Below are 20,626 nucleotides of genomic sequence, written 5' to 3'. Positions count from 1 at the left end.
CAGCATGATATTATTTGCATATAAAAGTATGCACACATTCAGGTTTCCAATCAACATATTTCTAATGTCACCTAAACTTACATGTTTATCCATTATTTTTTTAAACAATCTAGGGAAGATCACACATCCTTGTCTTACTCCCTGCTCAGTATTGAACTATTTGCTAAGCATTCTGTTTATTCTCACACATGCTTGGTCCTTTCCTGCTGTTTTTTAGCATCTAAATGAAGCCAGTAGGGGTGGCCATCCAAAGCATAATAACAATATGCTGATGATACCCAATAGTAGTAGTATTACTATTTTTATTACGTGTGTGTTTACATCTAAGTGCAGCACGAGACCTATTTTTCCCCTCACAACAACAAACCTGTGAAGTAAGTTGGGCTGAGTGAGAGAGACACTGGCCTAAAGACACCCTGTGAGCTTCCATGGCTGAAGGTGGCCTAGAAACTGAGTCTCCTCATTTTCTAGCATTTAAACACTATACCACATAAGCATAGTTAATTCATTATTCATTATGATTTTTTTCTGTTACTTTGGTGAATTATTGTGGTTTTTACATAATGTACTCTGGATGTTTTCAAAATTGTTTATATCTTGTGAATGTCACGGGATTATGGCAGGATATTAGTGGAATGAAATCATTCAGTTAGTAAGAGATATTAATTACACATACACACATATCACTCTTGTCATATTTGGTAACCAACCTTTAATTCCATATTTGTGCAGAATTTCCTGTGTTTCAAGCCTGTGCACTTTATCAACAAATCAAAATGTATAAGCTTTCTTTCTCACATTCATACATTTCTCAGTGACACGCTGAAGAGAATGTATCTCATCTGTAACCATCCCTACCCAACCCCTGAGAAAGTCACAAGGCATTTCTCAAATTGTGTTCATTGTCACCATGCTTCCCTTTCAGTAAGAATTCTACCAAACATCTTTCCAAGCTTCCCGAGTTTAACAAGTAACCCCCTGTAATTTTTGTTTTCACTCTTATTCTTTTTTTCTTTGTGTAACAGAACAGTAATGGCATTCTTAGGCATGAAATTCAGCTGGGTGACTTTGGGCAGTCACTCTCTCTTAGCCCAATCCACCTCACAGGGTTGTTGTTGTGGAATATATATATATAAAATAAAGGTGGGATAAAAATATAATAATAATCATTCTTCCAGTCATCAGGCACAAATGAAATCTTCATGCATACATAAACAAGTCACAGAGCCAGTTCATAAGCAAACCACTTTCATATTCTAACATTTTTAAAGTTACATTGTCTACACCTGCAGCCTTACCATTTTTCAACATTTTCACAAGATTTATGCACATTCAGGCCATTGTTGACTTCTGGCACCAACTTAGTATCTCTGCAAATTCACAATTTGTCACCCATCTCATTTCCAGTAGCATCCAAAAGTACTTTTGATCATGAAAAAAATACAAATAGAAGAATGAGAGAAATGGCACAATAGCACTTATGCTAAAAAGAAAATATCAGTGTGTTGCTGTCTGTGGATGCTCATGCATAGTCTGCTTAGAGAAGTACACATTTAAGAGAGAATCTGAAGTATTATTATACCTGAATAGTTTGCTTTGTAAATTTATATGCACTTTGAATATATAGAAACACTTTATTTAATGTGTGATTTATATATTTGTTGCTCATTGTTAAAACACAATATTGCCTTATTTTATACAGTATTATAAATACTTGATATTCTGATATAGAAATAATGTCTATAACTTATAATACAGTATTGTATGAATATGATTTGAAGTTGGCTTTAAATAATTTAATATGTGATGTTCGTCCATTAACCTTTTATTAGGAAGCATTTAACTTTTGATGGCCCTGTTTTGCAGATAGTATTTCTTAAGCAGAAATGAAGAGTAAAAAGCAATCTGTACAAAATGCTGAAGATGACAAACATGAGGCTGCAAAAGGTAGCTAACATATTGATCGATTTTCTGGAAGAAATTAGACTTAAAAACACAAGTACTCCAATATATTTTTAGATCCAGCCTATGCATTATTTTATAGATATTAACATTTTCCTTCTGAGACTTCTGGATTTAGCTAATTACTACCTACAAGTTATAATTGGCAATATTAATGGTGGAGGGACTATCCCAATCAAATTCTAATTGAGAATTTCCCTGCTTTCCAAAATATTACTGTTGTTGCTGTTATCACAGACTAACATCTGAAAAGGGCTATCCATGCCATCTATTGTTATCCTGGGATAACAAGTCTTTGAATTTCTTTTATCTATGACTCACTTGTAATCCCTGAAGAAATAAGACACTCTGTACATGTGCCATTAGAAAATAATTCAGTAAAAATAACTTGGGCATGTAGATTTGGTGCTTATTCTAGATACACACTAGATATTAACCAAAATAATTGGATGTTCCTTTAATTTAATGTTCCTTTAATGTACTCTACATGGGGCTACCCTTGAAAAGTATCTGGAAGCTAGAGCTGGTTCAAAATGCGGCCGTGCAGACAATCTTGAGTGCCCCAAGGATGGCACATATGACACCTTTGCTGTGGGAGCTGCAATGGGTTCCAGGTGCTTCCAGGTCCTGTTCAAGGTGTTGGTTATTACCTTTAAAGCCCTACATGGCATAGGTCCAGGTTACCTGAGGGACTGTCTCATCACATTGACCCATCCCAGTCAGGCAGAGAAGGCAATGTTACGGACCCTGCCAATGAGAGAATGTCGGCTGGCAGGGCCCAGGAGGAGAGCCTTGTTTGCTGTTGTCCCCACCCTCTGGAATATTCTCCCCCTAGAGATGCAGCGGGCCCCTACCCTCCTGGCTTTCTGGAAAGAACTGAAGACCTGGTTCTGCCATCTTACGTGGGGCAAGAAGAGCTTTAACCAACCCTGGGGGTGGCTAGCACCCTGATGATGTTCCCCAAGCCTAATAATTTCTAGCTACCATCGCTTGGAAGATATTTATTATTTATTTAGGGCTAATTGTTATATTGTGTTTTTAATTAATATTTATCTTTTCTGTAAACCACCCAGAGTCGTTTTCTAACAAGATGGGTGGAAACAAATTTGATATATAATTTAAATAAATAAATAATTTCCTGGAATTTCTGCTCCATGTAGAGATGTACAGTTATCTCAGAAAATCAAGTTCTAACCAACTGAGCATAGTGAAATTTCAAATGAAGAGTATATAATAGTTTCCTTGTATACACACACATAGAGATACACATGTACACGTAGATTGTATTACTTTTTAATTGTTAAACTGTTGGTCTGATTTGCCTGGGTTTTAATAGAACTCAGAAAAATTATAAAATATCAAATATACCCAAATTATTACTAAATCATGATAAATGTGTTTTGTTTAATAATAATAATGTGATTGCATTAATGATGATTTATCTATTGGCAAATATAAAATACAGATTTATCTATATCAGATGCATGCAAAACAAACTGAGAAATTGAATATGTTTAATTCTGTTTTGATATCATAATCCTTTGAAATTACCTGGTAGAATTCATTGAAATGCATTGTTTATCCCAATAGCTTTTTAAAAGGATTCATATACTTTATTTTGGATATGTTTCCTGTTGGTCACTGCAAACAATAGGTCAGTATACATTTCATTTGACTGACATGGATGATAAATCTAAAAAATTGTTATATATATAAAGTCCATATAATGAATTTCAAATTAGTTGTTGTACAAAATAACATATATAATTTAGCTTGATTTTTTTTTAACTTTCCTTGTTTTGTATTTAATGGTCTTAATGACCATGGGAGAATTGTCCAATATGCTGAAGATACTGAACTAGATGTCTTTCAATCTTGATTTGTTTTACAAAGAATTCAGTATTCTATTTTTCAGTATACTGTTTAGAATATAGCTATACATCAATTATTTCAGTGTATTTATAATTACTGCATTTTATAACAGGTGAAGAGAATGAAGAAGACTGTCCTTGTTCTTCTAACTTTTTATCTGATGAAGATGATCGCTGCCCAATCTGTCTAAACTGTTTGGCAGAGCAGGAAGTTGGCTTTCCTGAAAATTGCAGCCACATCTTCTGCTTGACCTGCATTCTTAAATGGGCTGAAGTAAGTATTAAGATCTGCAGTCAAATTCGCAAAATAGTTTATTTAACTTTTAAAATCTCTCTTAATAAATAATATTATATGTTCTTTTTGTTTTGGTTGGCATCCAAACAACAACTTCTTTATTCATGCATATTCCAGCTTTGAGCTTGTATTTCTTAAACTTTTAAGTTTTCATGTATCATGAAAAACTGCTTCTGGAATATAAGAAGGATTTCAAAAGCAATATGGACTGTGAGTGATATCAAGTCCAGTTTTTAAAATTGGCTTCGCTGTCATACCTGGCATTCTTAAAGTAGCTTTTTGAGGAATAGCCCAAATATAAATCTTGTACATTTGATCAGAGCAGTGGTATCACAACATTAAATACAGCTCAGAAAGGGCCTTCATTTCTTAAAACAATCCTTGTAAATGGTGGTATCGCTTGTCTTCCTTTATTCTGAAAGGAATTACAGGTAGTCCCAGGGTTAATAATGCCTGTGTTACAGATGACCCATAGTTAAGAACGAGCCTATTGTAGCAAAATTTGAATTAAACACACAATGGTTCAAGTTAATTATGCGATATTACTTATACAGTATTATACAATATTACTGTTCTGGCTTACGTACAAATTCGACTTAAGGACAGACCTTGGGAACAGATCTTAAACTGGGGACTACCTGTATAGTGACTCTTATTCTGATTCCTTATTGCTTTCGATTTCCATGGAAGCTGGATCATTACATATGTCTTGCAACTTTAAAATGTCAATCAATTTTGCTGTTGCAGTGGCATCTCATGTTTTTGGCTGTGCAGCAAGGTATATGCCCTAAAACATGAGCACATAACATTTTCTAGATTAAGGCCACAGTTGGCCTTCAAGTCATGTATCTTGGAGCAAGGTTAAAAACAAAATTTATTTCGCCTACATGCCAGTTAATTAAAATTAAATGTAGATCATATGATCAATCTTTAGTCATACATTTAATAGTTTTCCCATTATGTTGTATTAAAAAGTACAATTTGAGGTCTTCCTGTTACCCCAGTTGTATGCTCTTTCTGTAAAAAATTCCAAATAAATTTGTAAATACTGTAAGCCAAATAATTGTCTTGTCCTGCCCTGAGGAAGGGATCTAACATCCCTCAACATTGGCTATGTTGCTTGAGACTACAAGTGGTCCTCATTGAGCGACTGCTCATTCAGGAACTGTTCAAACGTACGACGGTGCTGAATGAGTGGTAGTTATCACTGGTCCTCGTGCTTATGTTGGTTGCAGTGTCCCCGGGGTCACACAATCACAATTTGTGACCTTCTTTGCCACTCCTACAAGCAAAGTCAATGGGGAAGCTAGGAGGAGGTTGCAAATGGTGACCATGTGATATCTTTGCTTAACAACCCGCTGAGTGACAGAAATTCCAGTCCCAATTGCTGTCATTAACTTGTACTGAGAATTGTGGTTTAGAGAATTTAAATAGGTTTAACCTCTTAAGAACATCAAGTGATTATATAGTCACATACTCACTTGGAATAAGCCCAGTTTGATTCAGTAGGACTTAATTCTTTTTTTTAATATAATTTTTTATTAAAGACATTTTTATCAAGATAAAAACAATACAAATTTTAGAGAAGAAAATAAAGAAAAATAGTGTATAGATAAGAAAGAAAATAAGAGAAAGAAACAAGATGGGAAAAAGGGAAAGAAAAGAAAAGGTTATAAAGAAGCGGCTCCCTATCTTCTTAACAGCTGGTTATAAATGCATTTATATTTTGCCCTCTCTCTTCAAGACTGCATCATAATTTGCTTCTTTCCATAGTTTACCCTCAGTAGGACTTAATTCCAAATAAATATGCATAGGATTGTACACAAGAATTCAATTTCTTGTCTAGGCAGCTTATTTTTTTACTTTTTATTTTATTTAAAATATTTATATGGCTGCTCATCTATTGAAGGTGCTCTGATCCTATGAATACTTATAGTTATTAATACTTATTGTAAACATACATTAAACTCATTCCTTTCTTGTGCTGTTCAGGGCTAAACAAATATTCTCTCTTCTTTATGGTTGAAGACTAAAATCTTGAGTTTCTATAATTATCTTAAATGCTCTTCCAAACAGAAATGTAGAAGATATCTAGCAGACATCTAGCTTATATGGAGGATTGATGTTATGGAAAAATATACAACCATGTGACACACATCCCTTTTATTGCCATAAAACAGCCTATATACAGATTTATCATTGTCCGGTTAAAAATTACATTGGATCATCATGTTTTTTGTAATATTTTTTAATTAATTTGCAAGATACCAGAGCAATACTATCATTCAGTCTAAATGTTCTGAAACAACAACAGCAAAACCCCTTCAGCTATTCTTTAACTGTCATCTGCATAATTCATCCAGAAAAATATAAAGAGCTTTTTCCTTCTGATACTATTGTAAAAACATTTCTGTTCAGAAGTATTTTTTTTTAATTAATTAAAGTTTATTTCTGAGCAAGCATCTATTTTTTTCAATCCCAGTAGGTAGACCAGACCAGAAAGTCAACTCTGCAGGCAGACTAAACTATATTTTATTGAAATAGGTTAAACTAACAGAATCTTGCAAGCCTGGTTGTATTTTACCTCCCCTCCTTCTTGTGCCCCAGTGAATCAGAGAGGAGCCTTCCTGAGTCACTGTCAAATACTCTCTTGCTCCCCAGGACTTAAAGAATGTTTCAGCCCTCTTTGCTTATGTAATGGTTCTTGTGTATTTCTGTCAAGGTCATCTCCCTTACTCTCTACAATTAATTGCAGCCAAATTGATGCTGTTGTGTGTGGGGGGGGGGTAGAAATGAGATCCCATCTGGAGTCGGGTGCCACCACAATCAGATAAATTGTGTTTGTATGTATGTATGTGTAAAGGTTTTTTTAAAATTTTTAAATGTTTTATTAATTAGAAAAGCAACAGAAAAAGCAAAAAACAAAAAAGGAAAGGAATACATGTACATATATTAAAAACATACATAATATTGTAATCCCTAAGTCATCTATGTTGTTATTTATCTTTGTGGGGAGTTAGTGTTGTTATTGTTGCATAACCTTTTCAGTAAGGTAAAGGTTGAAATAAAAATTCAAAGAATGAGATTTAATGTACTGATTAAAAAATACACAAGCATAAAAACATAAAATAAAAAAGACTTTGTAGGAAAAAAAAAGCATTCAAGTAGCCTCCTCCTTTTATTTCTTTCCCTTTTTTTCTCCTTTTCCCCTGACCACTAACTGTTTTTTATATATTTTTATACTATGCTTTAAACATGTACAATTATTGCTCATTTCTACTTCAGTCATTTTCATTCTTTTTTAAACAGTTTCTTCAAAAAGCACATTCTAAACATCTTAGCTGGCCTTGCTATGTAATATATTTTATATAAGGGAGCCATTCCTGCTTAAATTAAATAAATACATTTTATTGCCCTTATCTAGAGATGAGTGTGTTAACATATACGTAGTACTAGCTTCTGTACATTATCTGCATTCAATTTCAATCAGGGCTGGGCAATTAACAAGCATATTAATTTTTCTGTTTCAGTTAGTGTCAACACATTAAAGCATTTGGTTAATTATCCCCTTTTGTGAAATTACTTGATTTTAAATTTAAATAAAATTTGCATATTAATATCCCACTTTGGATAGGCTTGAGGTAAAGAGATTTGCAGTGACCACAGTTTCAGATTGTGCTAATTCATGAGGTAGTAAAGCTATAAGCCTTTTTTTTTTTTTACTTAGCCAACTTTCCATATTTACTAGAGGCATTGTGTCTATATATGAGAAAAATCATCTAACAAAACAACTCCATTCTTGCTAGAAGGAAAAACTATTTAGACTTTCAAATTTTTAAAATGAAACCTACACTGTTGACTTCCAGCCCCCAAAATTAACATTTGTAATTGCTGTGCATTCAAGGAACATATTTAATAGTGTTATTCTGCTCATAGAATGATTCTTAATTCTCCACATTACCTGCTAAATCAATTCAAGGGCCATCCAGAGCAGGTCTGAAGCATTTGTGGTGTGTTTGTGAGGAAAACAGTCACATTGCACAAGCAGAAGTCAAGTCAATGTAAGGTTGCATGTGAAAATATATAAATGATAATACAGTGGAACCTTGGTTTACGAACTTAATTCATTCCGTGACTCTGGTTGCAACCCGAATTGGTCGCAACCCGAAGGAAATTTCCCCATAAGGTTCAATGTAATTACCGTTAATCCGTTCTGGCGTGGAGGACAGGGAGGCGGCTATTGCTTGGAGGGAGAGTCCCCCTCCCTACGACCACGTGTCAGGGGCGGAAAATGGCCGCAGACCACGTATCGGGCGGAAAAATGGCTGCGGACCACGTGTCAGGGGCGGAAAAATGGCCGCGGACCACGTGTCAGGGGTGGAAAAATGGCCGCAGACCACGTGTCAGGGGCGGAAAAATGGCCGCAGACCATGTCACGGGAGGGAAAATGGCCACGTATCCTGTTTGTACCCCGACGCGGAGTTCGCAAACCGAAGTAAATTTTTGCAGCCGGAGCTGGTCGTAACCCAAAAAGTTCGTTAACAGAGGCGTTCGTAACCCGAGGTACCACTGTACTTAGAACTCTAAGTGGATTCCACATTAATGTTACACAGGTTTATGTTTTATATTCCTTATGAAATATAGCAGAAATGTGTATTTATAATTTAAAAAAACAATTTCTAATATTAATTTTGAAATTCTGAAAACTAATTTAAATCTTTCAGACAAGGGCTTCATGTCCAGTGGACCGCAAACAGTTCAAAGCTGTATATAAACTAAATACTTCAGAAGATTCTGTAAAGGTATGTTCCAAGATGTATGGGCATTATTTCACAAAATTAGTTTTTCTAGTGTTCATTTTCAGTAACAAAAACAGATGTAGCAGCGGCAATTTTAACTCACACAAAGCCTCGTCTGTTTTTTTCCTCTTCTGCTTTGAAACTCGGTATCATGTCAGAGATTTTGCTTTGCTTTTTTTCTGAGATTGACAATATATTCTTACGTTGATCAAAGTTCATTTAGAAAATAATAATACAATGAATATGTAGTATTTGTAATGTTTTAAAAGAGCGAATATTCTTATAGGTTCAGTAACAATTTATTTCTAAAGTATAAACATTAGAACAAATTATTTGGAAAACTACTATACTAATTGTAATATTAACTTCTTTGCAGGTTCAGATAAAGCAACAAATAAGCAAAAAAGATGATCTACTCAGTTGTTATAAGGGCAAGAATTGCCCTATGACTGTGAAAAACTGCAAAAGGTTAGCAATACCTGATGTAAACTGTCTTTACAATATATAAACACCTTATTTTCACATTTGAAATGCTTCGATTGTAGTATGTTTTTGCATATGAAGGTGAAATGCTTTTGCCAACTCACAGTATTAAACTAGTACCAATGTTATGTACCACGGAAGTCTTCATGTTGCTCAGAAGAGACACATTTGGTCCATTTGCTTGTTTTTTAATGGAATGGGTCCCTGCATATTCTTTTTTTTACTAGATTATTCTGGATTATCATTTTGTTAGGGTATCTTCAGATTTTTTTTTCTGAAGGAGCTCAGATACATTATTAATAAGCATAGAATTAAGTGTAATCATAAGTAATTTTTGGTTTGTTTTTTCAGAAAACAGGAAAATGCTGGCATAAGATTTTTACCACTAATCTATAAAAGCTGGAACTCAAAACACAGTAAGTGAGCTATTTTGGTCAACTTCTTGGCCTCCTTTTAACATTTCCATGTTGTGTGTGCTTTGATATATTAGCTATTCTAACAAATTAACTATCTTGGGCAGTTAAACTATTCTGAGCAGTGCTTTGAGTGTATTTGCTTTTATGTCAAATTCACAATCTTAACCAGTTTCTAAAGGGCTTCCTGTATTAGCCTGTTGAAGCAAAAACTTGATAGAAATACTCAGTATCCAATTGAATGTGTTATAGCTTAATCTTTCATGAGCTATAGCTTAGTACATAACTTGAGCAAATTTCTGCAAAGCATGACATTCTTTGTGAAATCAAAACCTCTTGCTCAAACAAGTCTCTATATACATATTTTATCCAGAATTTTGAGGGCATCTTTGCATGCTCACATGTGTTTGTGCTTTCAAATAGATAACACAATTCTCAATGCAGACACATCAGGCAAAGTCTATACTTCATAAATTGTATCAAGTCTGGTTTTGTGATTCAAAAAGCCTATTAGGTTTTGAAAATACTATCAGTATGCTTCTGCAACCTGTTTCCTGAATTTTTAAAATTCAAGGAACAGGAAATCTCTTGTTACAATCCAGTGGTCCAGATAGGAGGTTACTCAGATATTTATCTAGTGATAAATTTTAAATGAATGGCCAAATAGACACCGTGGCACCAGAAGTTATCTGTTTAATTCCATTTTGAAATTTTATTAGCAAGAATTTAACTATTCCTTTTAGGTTTGAAAAAAAATCAAAGGATAGAGGACAATATAAGTAAGTATATATAATTATTGTACATATGCTATATGATTATGAATAGAGTCTAAGAAGTAGATAGGGAAAAGTTTTCTTCTCATAATTTGACATCTAGGGTCATTCAATAAAGTTTAATTGTTGGAGATTTAGAACAAATAGAAAGAATGGCTTCTTTATCCATTCCATAGCTCATGTAATTTTTCCAACATTGTTGATTTTAAAAGAGATTTAAACAATTTATGCCAAATATATCTCTCTATTGCCAGTAGTCACAATGGTAATATTTCTAATATTATAAGAAATATCCTCTTAACATCAATTGTTGGGGAACTCGATCAGGAGTGTGCCACTGTACATACAGAATTGCCATAGCTATCTACTTGGGCAATATGGGAACACATTGTTGGATTAGATAAGCTTTATATGGGATCCAGAAGGATTCTTGTTATATTCTTAAATGCTGTGGCAAGAGTGTGATGAGGATATGAAAGTTTCCCTTGCGGGGAAATTTTTTAGTGTAGTATACTGAATTGCAGCCTATTTAGTCAATTAGCACAGAGATTAAGGAAGAAATACATATTTTATGTGTCTTTCTTGATAACTTTCAAATATACTTTGAATAAGTTTGTTTTTTTCTGCATTGAGCTTTTCTCATAGTTAAATACTTGCAGAAGAATTTCTTCAAAATTAATTAGAATTAGTAATTATATATGCCTTAAGGCTTAAAAGATCAGGTTGAATTTTTTTTCTTTTTTCTTTTAATTATAAAGATCCTTCAAACAAGGAAGAAGTTACAAATTCAATGAAGAAAAATAAGGTTCGTTCATATATTATATGATTAAATTATATATTTAAAATAATAAAGATTTCAAGTTATTTCTTTTTAAAATCCTTCACTTTTAATATGTCCTACATATGTTTTTCTTCTCCTTCATACACTGAAGCTGATACTTTGTCTGTTTTGTTTACCTTTAAACTAACCTTTGTGAAGTAAATTTATGGTACTTTTGAAAGTGTATATTTTGTTTAAAAATCTTAACTTTGAGAAATGCACTATTTCATAATATTAATTGCAACATAATTATTGTAAGGATACAACATGTTAAATTGCACAGTTAGAATTAATGCAATTATAATTTGTTCTAAACTCTATCATTTATTTGCTTCAGATAACTTTTTACAAAGTCATGCCATTTTTAAGTATGCTAAAATTAAATATGTTAAACATATTCAGTTTCTTAAACTGCAATTTGAAATAACACACATTACAAGAAAGTCTCATTGAGGTATCATTGAAGCCAAAAGTTTGGCTTAAGGTTCGAGTAAGACTGCTCAAATAATGTAAAGTGCTTATATGCTAACTGATTTGTCGTATCTTAAAATATTGAATGGCTTATTTAAAAAAAATGCAGTTCTTGAAAAGAAAATTGGATTTGTTTTAATATGACTTTTAAACCATACACTGTTACGTTTATGTTTCCTAATGTTTATATCAATATGCAGATGATATCCAGTTATACATCTCTACCTCAAACCAAATGGGGGATGTAGTGGAATCCCTGATCAAAATCAGTCTAAGGAAGACAGAATGGCTTTACGTGTAGAAGCCTATTGATTCTGGGATTATACCATCTTTGTTTCTCAGTGGGATGGGGTTTCCCCACTGAGAGCTGACCTGCAATCTAGGGATCCTCCTGGACTCATGGTTCCTGCTGGAAAGCAGATGGGAACAGTGGCCAGGAAGACCTTTGCCCAGGTTAGGTTGGTGCACCAATTGTGTCATTACATGGAACGGGTAACACTCAATGCCCTTCATATCTCCCATATGGATTTCTGTAATTTGCTTGATATTGGCCAGCCCTTGAAGACCACTCAGAAGATTCATTTGCTGCAAAGTACAGCAACCTGTATACTTACTGGAAAGTCTCATTACTGCCACATATCCCCATTGCTGCAGGAACTGCATTGACTACCAACATGTTTATAAGTGCACTTCAAGGTGCTGGTCATCACTTACAAAGTGCTCTGTGCCCAGAGCCTGGATATCATTGAGACACCCTACTCTATATATATAGATTCTGCCTGCTTAATCTGAGGCATAAAGAATGCAACTGGAAGAGCCTGAAAGTGAGCATTCTCAGTAGGTGTTCCTTTCCTCTGGAATAACTTGCCCTCGAAGCAAGGGTAGTTCCCAATTTCATGGCGTCCCACAAGCTTGTAAAAACTTACCTGTTTTGGAAGGCCTTTGAAACCTGAGGGCTGTGGAGCTCCTAGTGCTGAGAATGTCATATTTAATTGTAACTTTTAAACTATAATTATATATTATATTTGTTTTCTTATATACTGTATTTTATTGCTATTATTTCATTGGCTATTGCTGTTGGTTTTGTACACTGCTTGGAGTCACCTTGACTGAAGCAGCTTATAAATTCATAAATAAATATTTCACTTCATTTATTCTAGGCTTTGGAAATTTCAGATATCCATGGATAATTAAACAACACACATTTTTATGATACCAGCTGAAATCTTGGTCATTTCAGATTTTTCAAAAGCCTGAAATATACCTAAAAATATTATTTTTTCTCAAACATTTATAACATCTTTCAGTTAATTGTCAGAACTGAAGGCGTCTCTATAAATAGCAGTTGCTTTCTCCATTATTTAAACAATGTTTTGAAGAAGCCACCTGTATAGGTGACTAATCATTAACTTACTAACTGGCAGTTTAACGTACAATGCCATGTATCATTCTGTAATTAGAAAACTATTACTTGGTAATAGTGCAGTTCTATGCATGTCTAGTCAGAAGTAAACCCCATATGCTCAGTGGAATCTTTTCTTTTGTGACTTGAGATCTAGATAAATGTATGTCACCAAAGATCAGGATAATTCTGATGTACAGTTTTGACAGTGATGCAGGGAAAGAAAGTTGAGGCAGCATCTTTAACTCACAGCCCATGCCATTCAGTAAGATCCTCCTACCTTGAGAGGGTCTTCTGGTTAGTGAAAGAAGGGATGCTTAAATCCAGATCTGATCTGTAGCTTATGTGTAGTTATGCTGTTGCTTTAAAGCAAAATAATCTTGCTGATAATGTTAGTACTTTATAAAATTAATAATTAAAAGGATCAAATTGTTAGATTTATGCAGATGCTTAATAACAGAAAGAGAAACAATATTTCAGAAATATAACTCAAATTCTGAAATATTATTCAGAGCTTTAAGAGAAGATTGAACTAACATTTATGAAGTGGTATATGTATAAATATAACCAAGGCTTTTGCTGACTGGAGAGTTCAAACCATAGTGGGATTTTAATACATTTAAAAGTACCTATTTCTGTGATCACGAAGATTCATCATCAGTGTGATGTGGTGTTTTTTTCCTCAAAATCATGTTAATTGGAAGGGTCTAAAGGAGCTGTAAAGCATGCCTCAGCTCCTTCTTGGATTTCCACAGCAGCACTGGCAGACCAAAGGTATAGGATAGGGTGCATACCTTCTGTATGCAAAATGTGTGCTCTGTCATGTTAGATATCAACTCTAGTAAAACAAGATTCAGGGTGTGATAGAAATTGTCTATATATGGAGTACTGTATATTTTCTGTAGTATCTGGGTGACTATCAAGTTGGTTTTGTACTCCTATTTAACATCTGCGTGAAGCTGCTGAGCAAGGTCATCCATTAAACCAGTTTTGGATATCATCAGTATGCAGGCAATATCCAAGTTTATATCTTGACCCTGGGCTGAAAAAGTTATATTGCCAGTGTTATCAAAGTGCTGGGAGGCTTTGACAGTATAAAGAAGAGATTAAGTGGCTCTGGGTTTAAAGGCCAGATCTGATTCCAGAGAAATATGGTATTTTAATTTGAATGAGATCACGGTCCCCTGAACAGAACTAGAGAAGTTTGCAGTTTGGGGGTCCTCCTGGACTTACAGCTCCTGCTTGAGGAACAGTAGTGGCTGTGGTCAAGAGGGTCATTGTGCAGCTTCATCTTATATGCCAATTGCAACCTTTCCTGGAATAGGGTACGTTACTCACTATAACTCATACCTTAGTCACCTCTTGATTGGACTATGGTAAGGGAATAGCATTCAGAAGCTGCATGTGATCCAGGATGTGGTGGTTCAAATAGTTAAGGGGAACTTTGAGGCACCCATAAAACACCTCTTCTTCAAGAACTGCATTGTTACCAACCCATTTTTGGGTGCAAATCAAGGTGCTAGTTGTCATCCTTAAAGCCCTTTGTGGTTTAGGGCCTGGACTACCTTCTTCTGATAACATCTGACTACCAAATATGATCTGATAGGATGGGTTCTCTTCATGTTACCTGAATTGTCACCCACAGGGAGATACAGAAGCATGCATTTTCAGTTGCAGTTCTTTTCCTTTAAAATAGTCCTCCCCCTGCCCCGCAATGTTTGAATAGGCCCCTCCTTCCTGATTTTCAGAAGGTTTGTTGAGATTTGGTTGTTTTATTAAGCCTTGAGGCCAGGTTGCAACTCTTCCTCTGCATGATGAATTGTTATTTTGGTTTTGATAGTTCAGTTTTCTGGCTTATGTATGGTGAATTTAGATTTATGATTTTTAGTTAAATTATTTATTATTTATTTTTGTTTGCTTTTAACCCAGGTTACAGATTTGGGAAATTGTGTGCCACTGAGATTTGGTCTGATAAGAGCAGTTTATAAACAAATAAATACACTTCCATGAATAGAATATAAAGAAAATACTTTTCCATCTCAAGTGTGGAAAAGTTTGTGTGTGTATGTGTGTATGTTAGATGTTGAGGAAAGGAAACTATGGTGGGTATCCAATGTAAATACTTTATTTTATAGCCTAGAAGACAGACCTGCTTGAACAGATTCTTCAAAAGTAACTGGTGTGATAGATTTTCTTCTAATAGTAGTTTCTCTGGTGAATCTCCTAATTATCAAAGTGAAAGGTCAGTATGAATCTATTGTTTACCCAGAATTTTGTAATTGTAAAGTAAATGCTAGTATAGTTCCCTCTGCTTTCTGGAGAAATTGTTTTATTAGCTTTCCTCTCAAACTGCCATATATTATCATAGAAAGGGAACTATAAATCAAACAATGTAAGAAGATCATGGTTTCTGGAATTCTTTCCAACCCCTTAATAATAGCTCCACTATGGATCATGAGAACAGTAGGAAGGGAGCTTAGACATTCCAGGTCACTGCCCAGCTGCCTTTCTCATAGAGATGCATTGGGAAAATTTGTTCTGTTTATGCCCCCCTCCATCTCCCACATAGTTTCCAACTAGTTCTGGCCTATTTTCTGATTCAGTTTTTCTTTTGCCACGCAGCTTCTCCCTCTGCACCAAATTTGTTCTGTTCAGTTTTCAGACAATTATCCTGTTATTATCCAACATTCTGTTGGATCAGAAAAAAAGAACTTGGTATATGGACTTTAATATTATAAGTTACAACTTTAGAATTTTCTAGAACTTTAATGAATTTGCTGTTCTGATGCATATGGATCTTACTTCCTTTTGTATTGTAGCAGAACTTGGTAGAGTGTAATCAGAGTCAAGAATTGCATAATTGAAATTTCACCACTGTTTTAAAATTCTCTAGGTGACCAAAGCAGATAGAGAGTTTGCATGGATTATTGTGCCCTTTCCATCTGAAAAGCTGTAATCATTCATGAAGTGACATATGTATAGAGGTAGTCCTTGGTTAACAACTGCCCTGTTTAGTGACTGTTTGAACTTATGACAGAGCTGAAAAAGTAGGTTTATGACAGGTCCTTGAACTTATGACAGTTGCAGTGTGGTCACGTAATTGCAATTTGGGCACTTGGCAACCAGCATGTATTTACGACCGTTGCAGCATCCTGCAGTCATATTATCACCATTTGTGACCTTCACAGCCGGCTTCTGTCAAGCAAAGTCAATGGGAAAGCTGGCAGGAAGTCACAAGTCATGGTCATGTGATGTGCTTAACAACCACAGATGATTTGCTTAACAACCACACGGAACTGACATAAGTCAGGCATGGTCACATGTTTCACTTAACAACTGCATCACTTAGCGACCAAGTTGCCTGCCCCAAATGCAGTCATTAGGTGAGGACTACCTATAAATATAGACAAGGCTTGCTAACTGGAAAATTCAAACCATAGTGGGCTTTTAATAGGATAGTACCTGATTTCAAGGTATTCCGCCAATAAACTACTATAAGATATAACAAGAAGTTATTGTATATGCTAGATTAAGGGCAGATAGCTAATTTTGAGCTACTAGATGTATTTAGTCTTCTGCAGCATGTTAAAGTTTGCACTCAGAAGTGGGTATGATCAGAAAAAGTGGGCAAAGCTAACAAAGGAAGGGCAGATCTGGCTAGAGAGAAAATAAATAGTTTATTTATTTATTAATTAATCACATGAAGAAATGAAATATTCTCTCTTCAGTAGTGCCTTGCCAGATTCTTCTAAGAGAGCCATAAGAAGGGCATTAAAATCATAATAAACAGTTATATGAATTGCCTAATACTGTCTCTTAACCTTAGAAGATAAGATATTCTGAACCAGAATATTTAAGCTCATGCACTCTACCCCCCTTCTTTTTAATGAAGTGAGAATCTGAAAAAAATGAAGGTATAATTTAAAAGATAAATAAGTTGTGAAATAGTTATAAAATGTAATTTTATATAAAGTTCATCTGTAAACCTTAAATATATAATAAAGGTAGTCCTCAGTTAATAACCGTTATTGGGACTGGCAGCTCCAATAAAGCATAAAGCAAAAAAGTGCCAACTTACAATGGCAGTTCCAGTTGTGGTCGTTAAGCAAAACATGCATGGTCATTGAGCATGACATGTGACCGCAACTTGCAACTTCCTGCCAGCTTCCCCATTGACTTTGCTTGTTGGAAGCTAGCAGCGAAGGTCACAAATGGTGATCATGTGGCTGTGGGATGCTGCGACTGTTATAATTGTGCGCTGGTGCCAAGCACCTGAACTGGCCGCAACTTTGAGGACCAGCCATAAGTCTCCTCATTCAGTGCCATTGTAACTTCAAATGGTCACTGAATGAGTGGTTCCTAAGTGAGGACTATCTGTACTCTGGATAGAAGTGGACAGAAGGGTGACTATTGTAATAGAATTGCAAGGGACAGGATTTGGGGCCTGTTTTTCTGTCATTTGGGGAGAAGGTTGAAAAGAGAGCTTTTTGTTTTTATGGGTATATTAAGCTTATCAGAAACTTCAATACACTGTTTGCTTTGGATTGCTGACAGATTTCAGCAACATGGTCTTGACTGGATCTGCAAAAATGGCCCAGGGGCATAAGTTATTCTTCTCTGCCCTACCCTTCAAATAATTGCCATGAACATTACAGCCTAACTTGGCAGTTTGGTACCTGTGGGCACCCAGATTTCTTTAAGGCACGGCCAAGGAAATCACAGTTATATCACTGTGTGAAATTTTAACTATTTTTTTTTTAAACTCCATATATTTATGGTATCTACCAACCCTTCCTGATCTTTGTTTTAAAGTTTGTTCTCAAGCAACGCCCCTCCAAAATATTGCATACAGGTATTACATCTATCTCCACACCTCACCCCAATGAAGTAAGGAGCCAGCAAAGTTGGGGGAACGTTGCACATACTATGAGTTCTTGTATTTCCTTGAACTCTGAAGATAGGACCATAACTTTCCAACAGATCTTGTAAAAGAAAAAATCTGACAACCTGGAAAGGCAGATCAGTGATTAATTATGAACATGTCCTAGGCTTCTGCCCTGTGAGCTTTTGGATTGTTCCAGCAGCATGGCATTCAGCTGACATGGTAACCTAACAGCTAACCATAGATTAATGCTTTGCAGCCAAAGAAAGAGAGCCCTTACATGTTTATTGTGAGGAATGTTCACATGGAAACTATAAGATAGGCTTTCTGAATTTTCCAAATGCACTGATTAGAAGAGCAATTCATTCTAGTAACATTATACTATTGCTAGTGCTGTGGTTTCCAAACTGCACGGCGGCATCCCAGAGCCCCCAGTGAACACCCAACAGCACTGCAAGGTATTTTACTATTTAATAAGCAGAACTGTTTGCTGCAATGCCCCGGCACACAGTTTGGAAACCACTAGGGGTACCATGAAAGAATTACAGAGTGCTGTGAACCAGGAAAGTTTGGGAACCTCTGGCTTAGTGTTACTTTGATATATGGTTGGTATCTATTACGCTCTCAACTTTATAATACTGTTAGAAATTATTGAGAAAGTAATACTGTAGATCACCTTGAATTTTGGTACAGGGTATTAAAAATGTACATATAAAATGAAGTGTCTGTAATTATTTTCAATTATTTGAATTATAATTTGAATTGTTTTCAAATGTTTCCAATTATTCCAGTATAGAGATCAGCAAAATTGACACAGTTATCAGACACAAGAGAAGAGAACTGGAGCTGTCTTGTTCTGTACTAGCTAGAGTGGCAAGGTAAAACATATATCTGGTTGGGAACTTTTTATTAAAAATATTTGGGTTAGTAATAAAACTATACTATCCAGTACCAATATCTTAAATAATATTTTGGGTTTCCCCCATTCTTAACTCTGACTGAATGCTTTAGGAAACATTTGGTTTTGATTGATTTATTCCTGAAGAAGCCAGCTGTGGTTAAGATTAATTATTGTAATTTCAAAAGCAAGCTTCAGGCCATGATTTCTGAATCTGTAATTAGGGATAACCACAGTGCGATATCCTGACAGTGAATTGTACTTGAGCAAAAAATGCCAGCATTGGGAAATGTGTTTCTCTGGCTAGAATTGGCTGCCTCGGTCAAGGACAAAACAGAACTTTGCTGCTTGAAATACAGGGTGAACAAATTGTGTGTTGGGGGGGGGGGATTAGCTCAACTGATCCTGGCTGATAAATACATTTTCTCTATAAAAAAACAAATAGCTTCTGATACAGCTTATTGTAGAACTCTTAATTCATACTCTGCTTCTGTTTAGATTTTTAAAAAAATGGCCGAGGCTGAGCAAAGAGTGTTTTATTCAGACCTACAGAAGTATAGACTCACATCACCCCAATATTGTCTTGGCCATCTCTAAAACACTGCCTCTGACCCACATGGAAGGGTGTTCACTCTGATGAGATTTGATGCCCTCCCTTTTCCAATTGGAAATTGTGTTTTTTCTCTTGAGATATCTGTTGAGTGCAATCTCTTTGAAAGTAAAGAAATTCTATGCTATTGCAATTGCAGTTAAAAGATGGATCTGACAAGAATAGTTTCGACACCTTGTCTGGCTAACACAGCTTAATAAAATCTTCCATACAGGCATTTATTCCGTATCCACATACACTTATTTTTTCTCTTTTTCATTTTTCTTTTCATTCACTGTGGACTGTTATATGTGGCCTGTGCTGGTTTTTGGCCTATAACCATACAGCAAACTAAATCAGTCACTCAGAGCAGAAGCAAGAGGAAATCATATTGCGTGAATTCAACTCCAGTTATATGATGCTATGTTTTGAGGGACATTTCATAAACCCAATATTAAAAGGTATTTTGGGGATTAGGTGATGATTGCTAAAGAAGGCATAATTTGTCAGAATATAAAATATACAGTATTTTTTAATTTGGGAAACGTATTTCCCAAAACATATGGGTTTAGAGATACCCAGGTCTTTGAAGCCAACACAGAATTTCGCTACATAGCAGAGCTTTAAAGAATATTTTTTTTCTTCATGTTTTTTTAATGTGGGTTCATTTTTACAGAGTTCCTTCCATGTCTTGTGAAGCAGAAATAGCAACTTGTCTTGTTGTGGAAACTGTCTTTTCAATAAGTACTTCACCTTTGGAAAACTTTGGTAAATTTTTTTTGTAAGTTTTATTTAGTTTATATAAAGCAATGTTTCGTTGTAAAAATTAAATCGCCTTCTCCTAAGGACTGTGCTGCAGAATTATTATAGAAATATTTGGGCAATGTGTTGTAATGGTACACATTCTATTTAAAAATATTTTTGCATGTTGGTTTGAACATTTTAATATGAAACACAGGGTGAGTCTT

General features: G+C 35.1%; 1 protein-coding gene across 3 annotated transcripts in view; it reads left to right on the top strand.

Moving 5' to 3' along the window:
* The window catches only part of SCAF11 (SR-related CTD associated factor 11), a 43,285-nt gene that overhangs the window by 6,408 nt on the left and 16,251 nt on the right, over positions 1-20,626 (top strand). For 2 of the 3 annotated variants that reach the window (XM_088141763.1, XM_025164555.2), the window contains exons 2-11: positions 1,867-1,947; positions 3,947-4,107; positions 8,853-8,930; positions 9,304-9,395; positions 9,762-9,826; positions 10,567-10,602; positions 11,355-11,401; positions 15,425-15,531; positions 18,963-19,049; positions 20,335-20,426. In XM_088141763.1, coding sequence (XP_087997889.1) covers positions 1,887-1,947; positions 3,947-4,107; positions 8,853-8,930; positions 9,304-9,395; positions 9,762-9,826; positions 10,567-10,602; positions 11,355-11,401; positions 15,425-15,531; positions 18,963-19,049; positions 20,335-20,426 — 826 coding nt within the window. In that variant the 5' untranslated portion in view covers positions 1,867-1,886. The remainder of the gene's footprint in view (positions 1-1,866; positions 1,948-3,946; positions 4,108-8,852; positions 8,931-9,303; positions 9,396-9,761; positions 9,827-10,566; positions 10,603-11,354; positions 11,402-15,424; positions 15,532-18,962; positions 19,050-20,334; positions 20,427-20,626) is intronic. The other variant, XM_007424882.4, reaches the window with a different exon arrangement.

The sequence above is a fragment of the Python bivittatus genome, unplaced genomic scaffold (assembly GCF_059951505.1).
Source record: "Python bivittatus isolate LINGU-HERP-01145 unplaced genomic scaffold, Pbiv_v1 ctg000330_np1212, whole genome shotgun sequence".
In the NCBI taxonomy this organism is placed as follows: domain Eukaryota; kingdom Metazoa; phylum Chordata; class Lepidosauria; order Squamata; family Pythonidae; genus Python; species Python bivittatus.
Note: the sequence above shows the minus strand (reverse complement) of the source record. Positions and strands in the feature narration are given on the sequence as shown.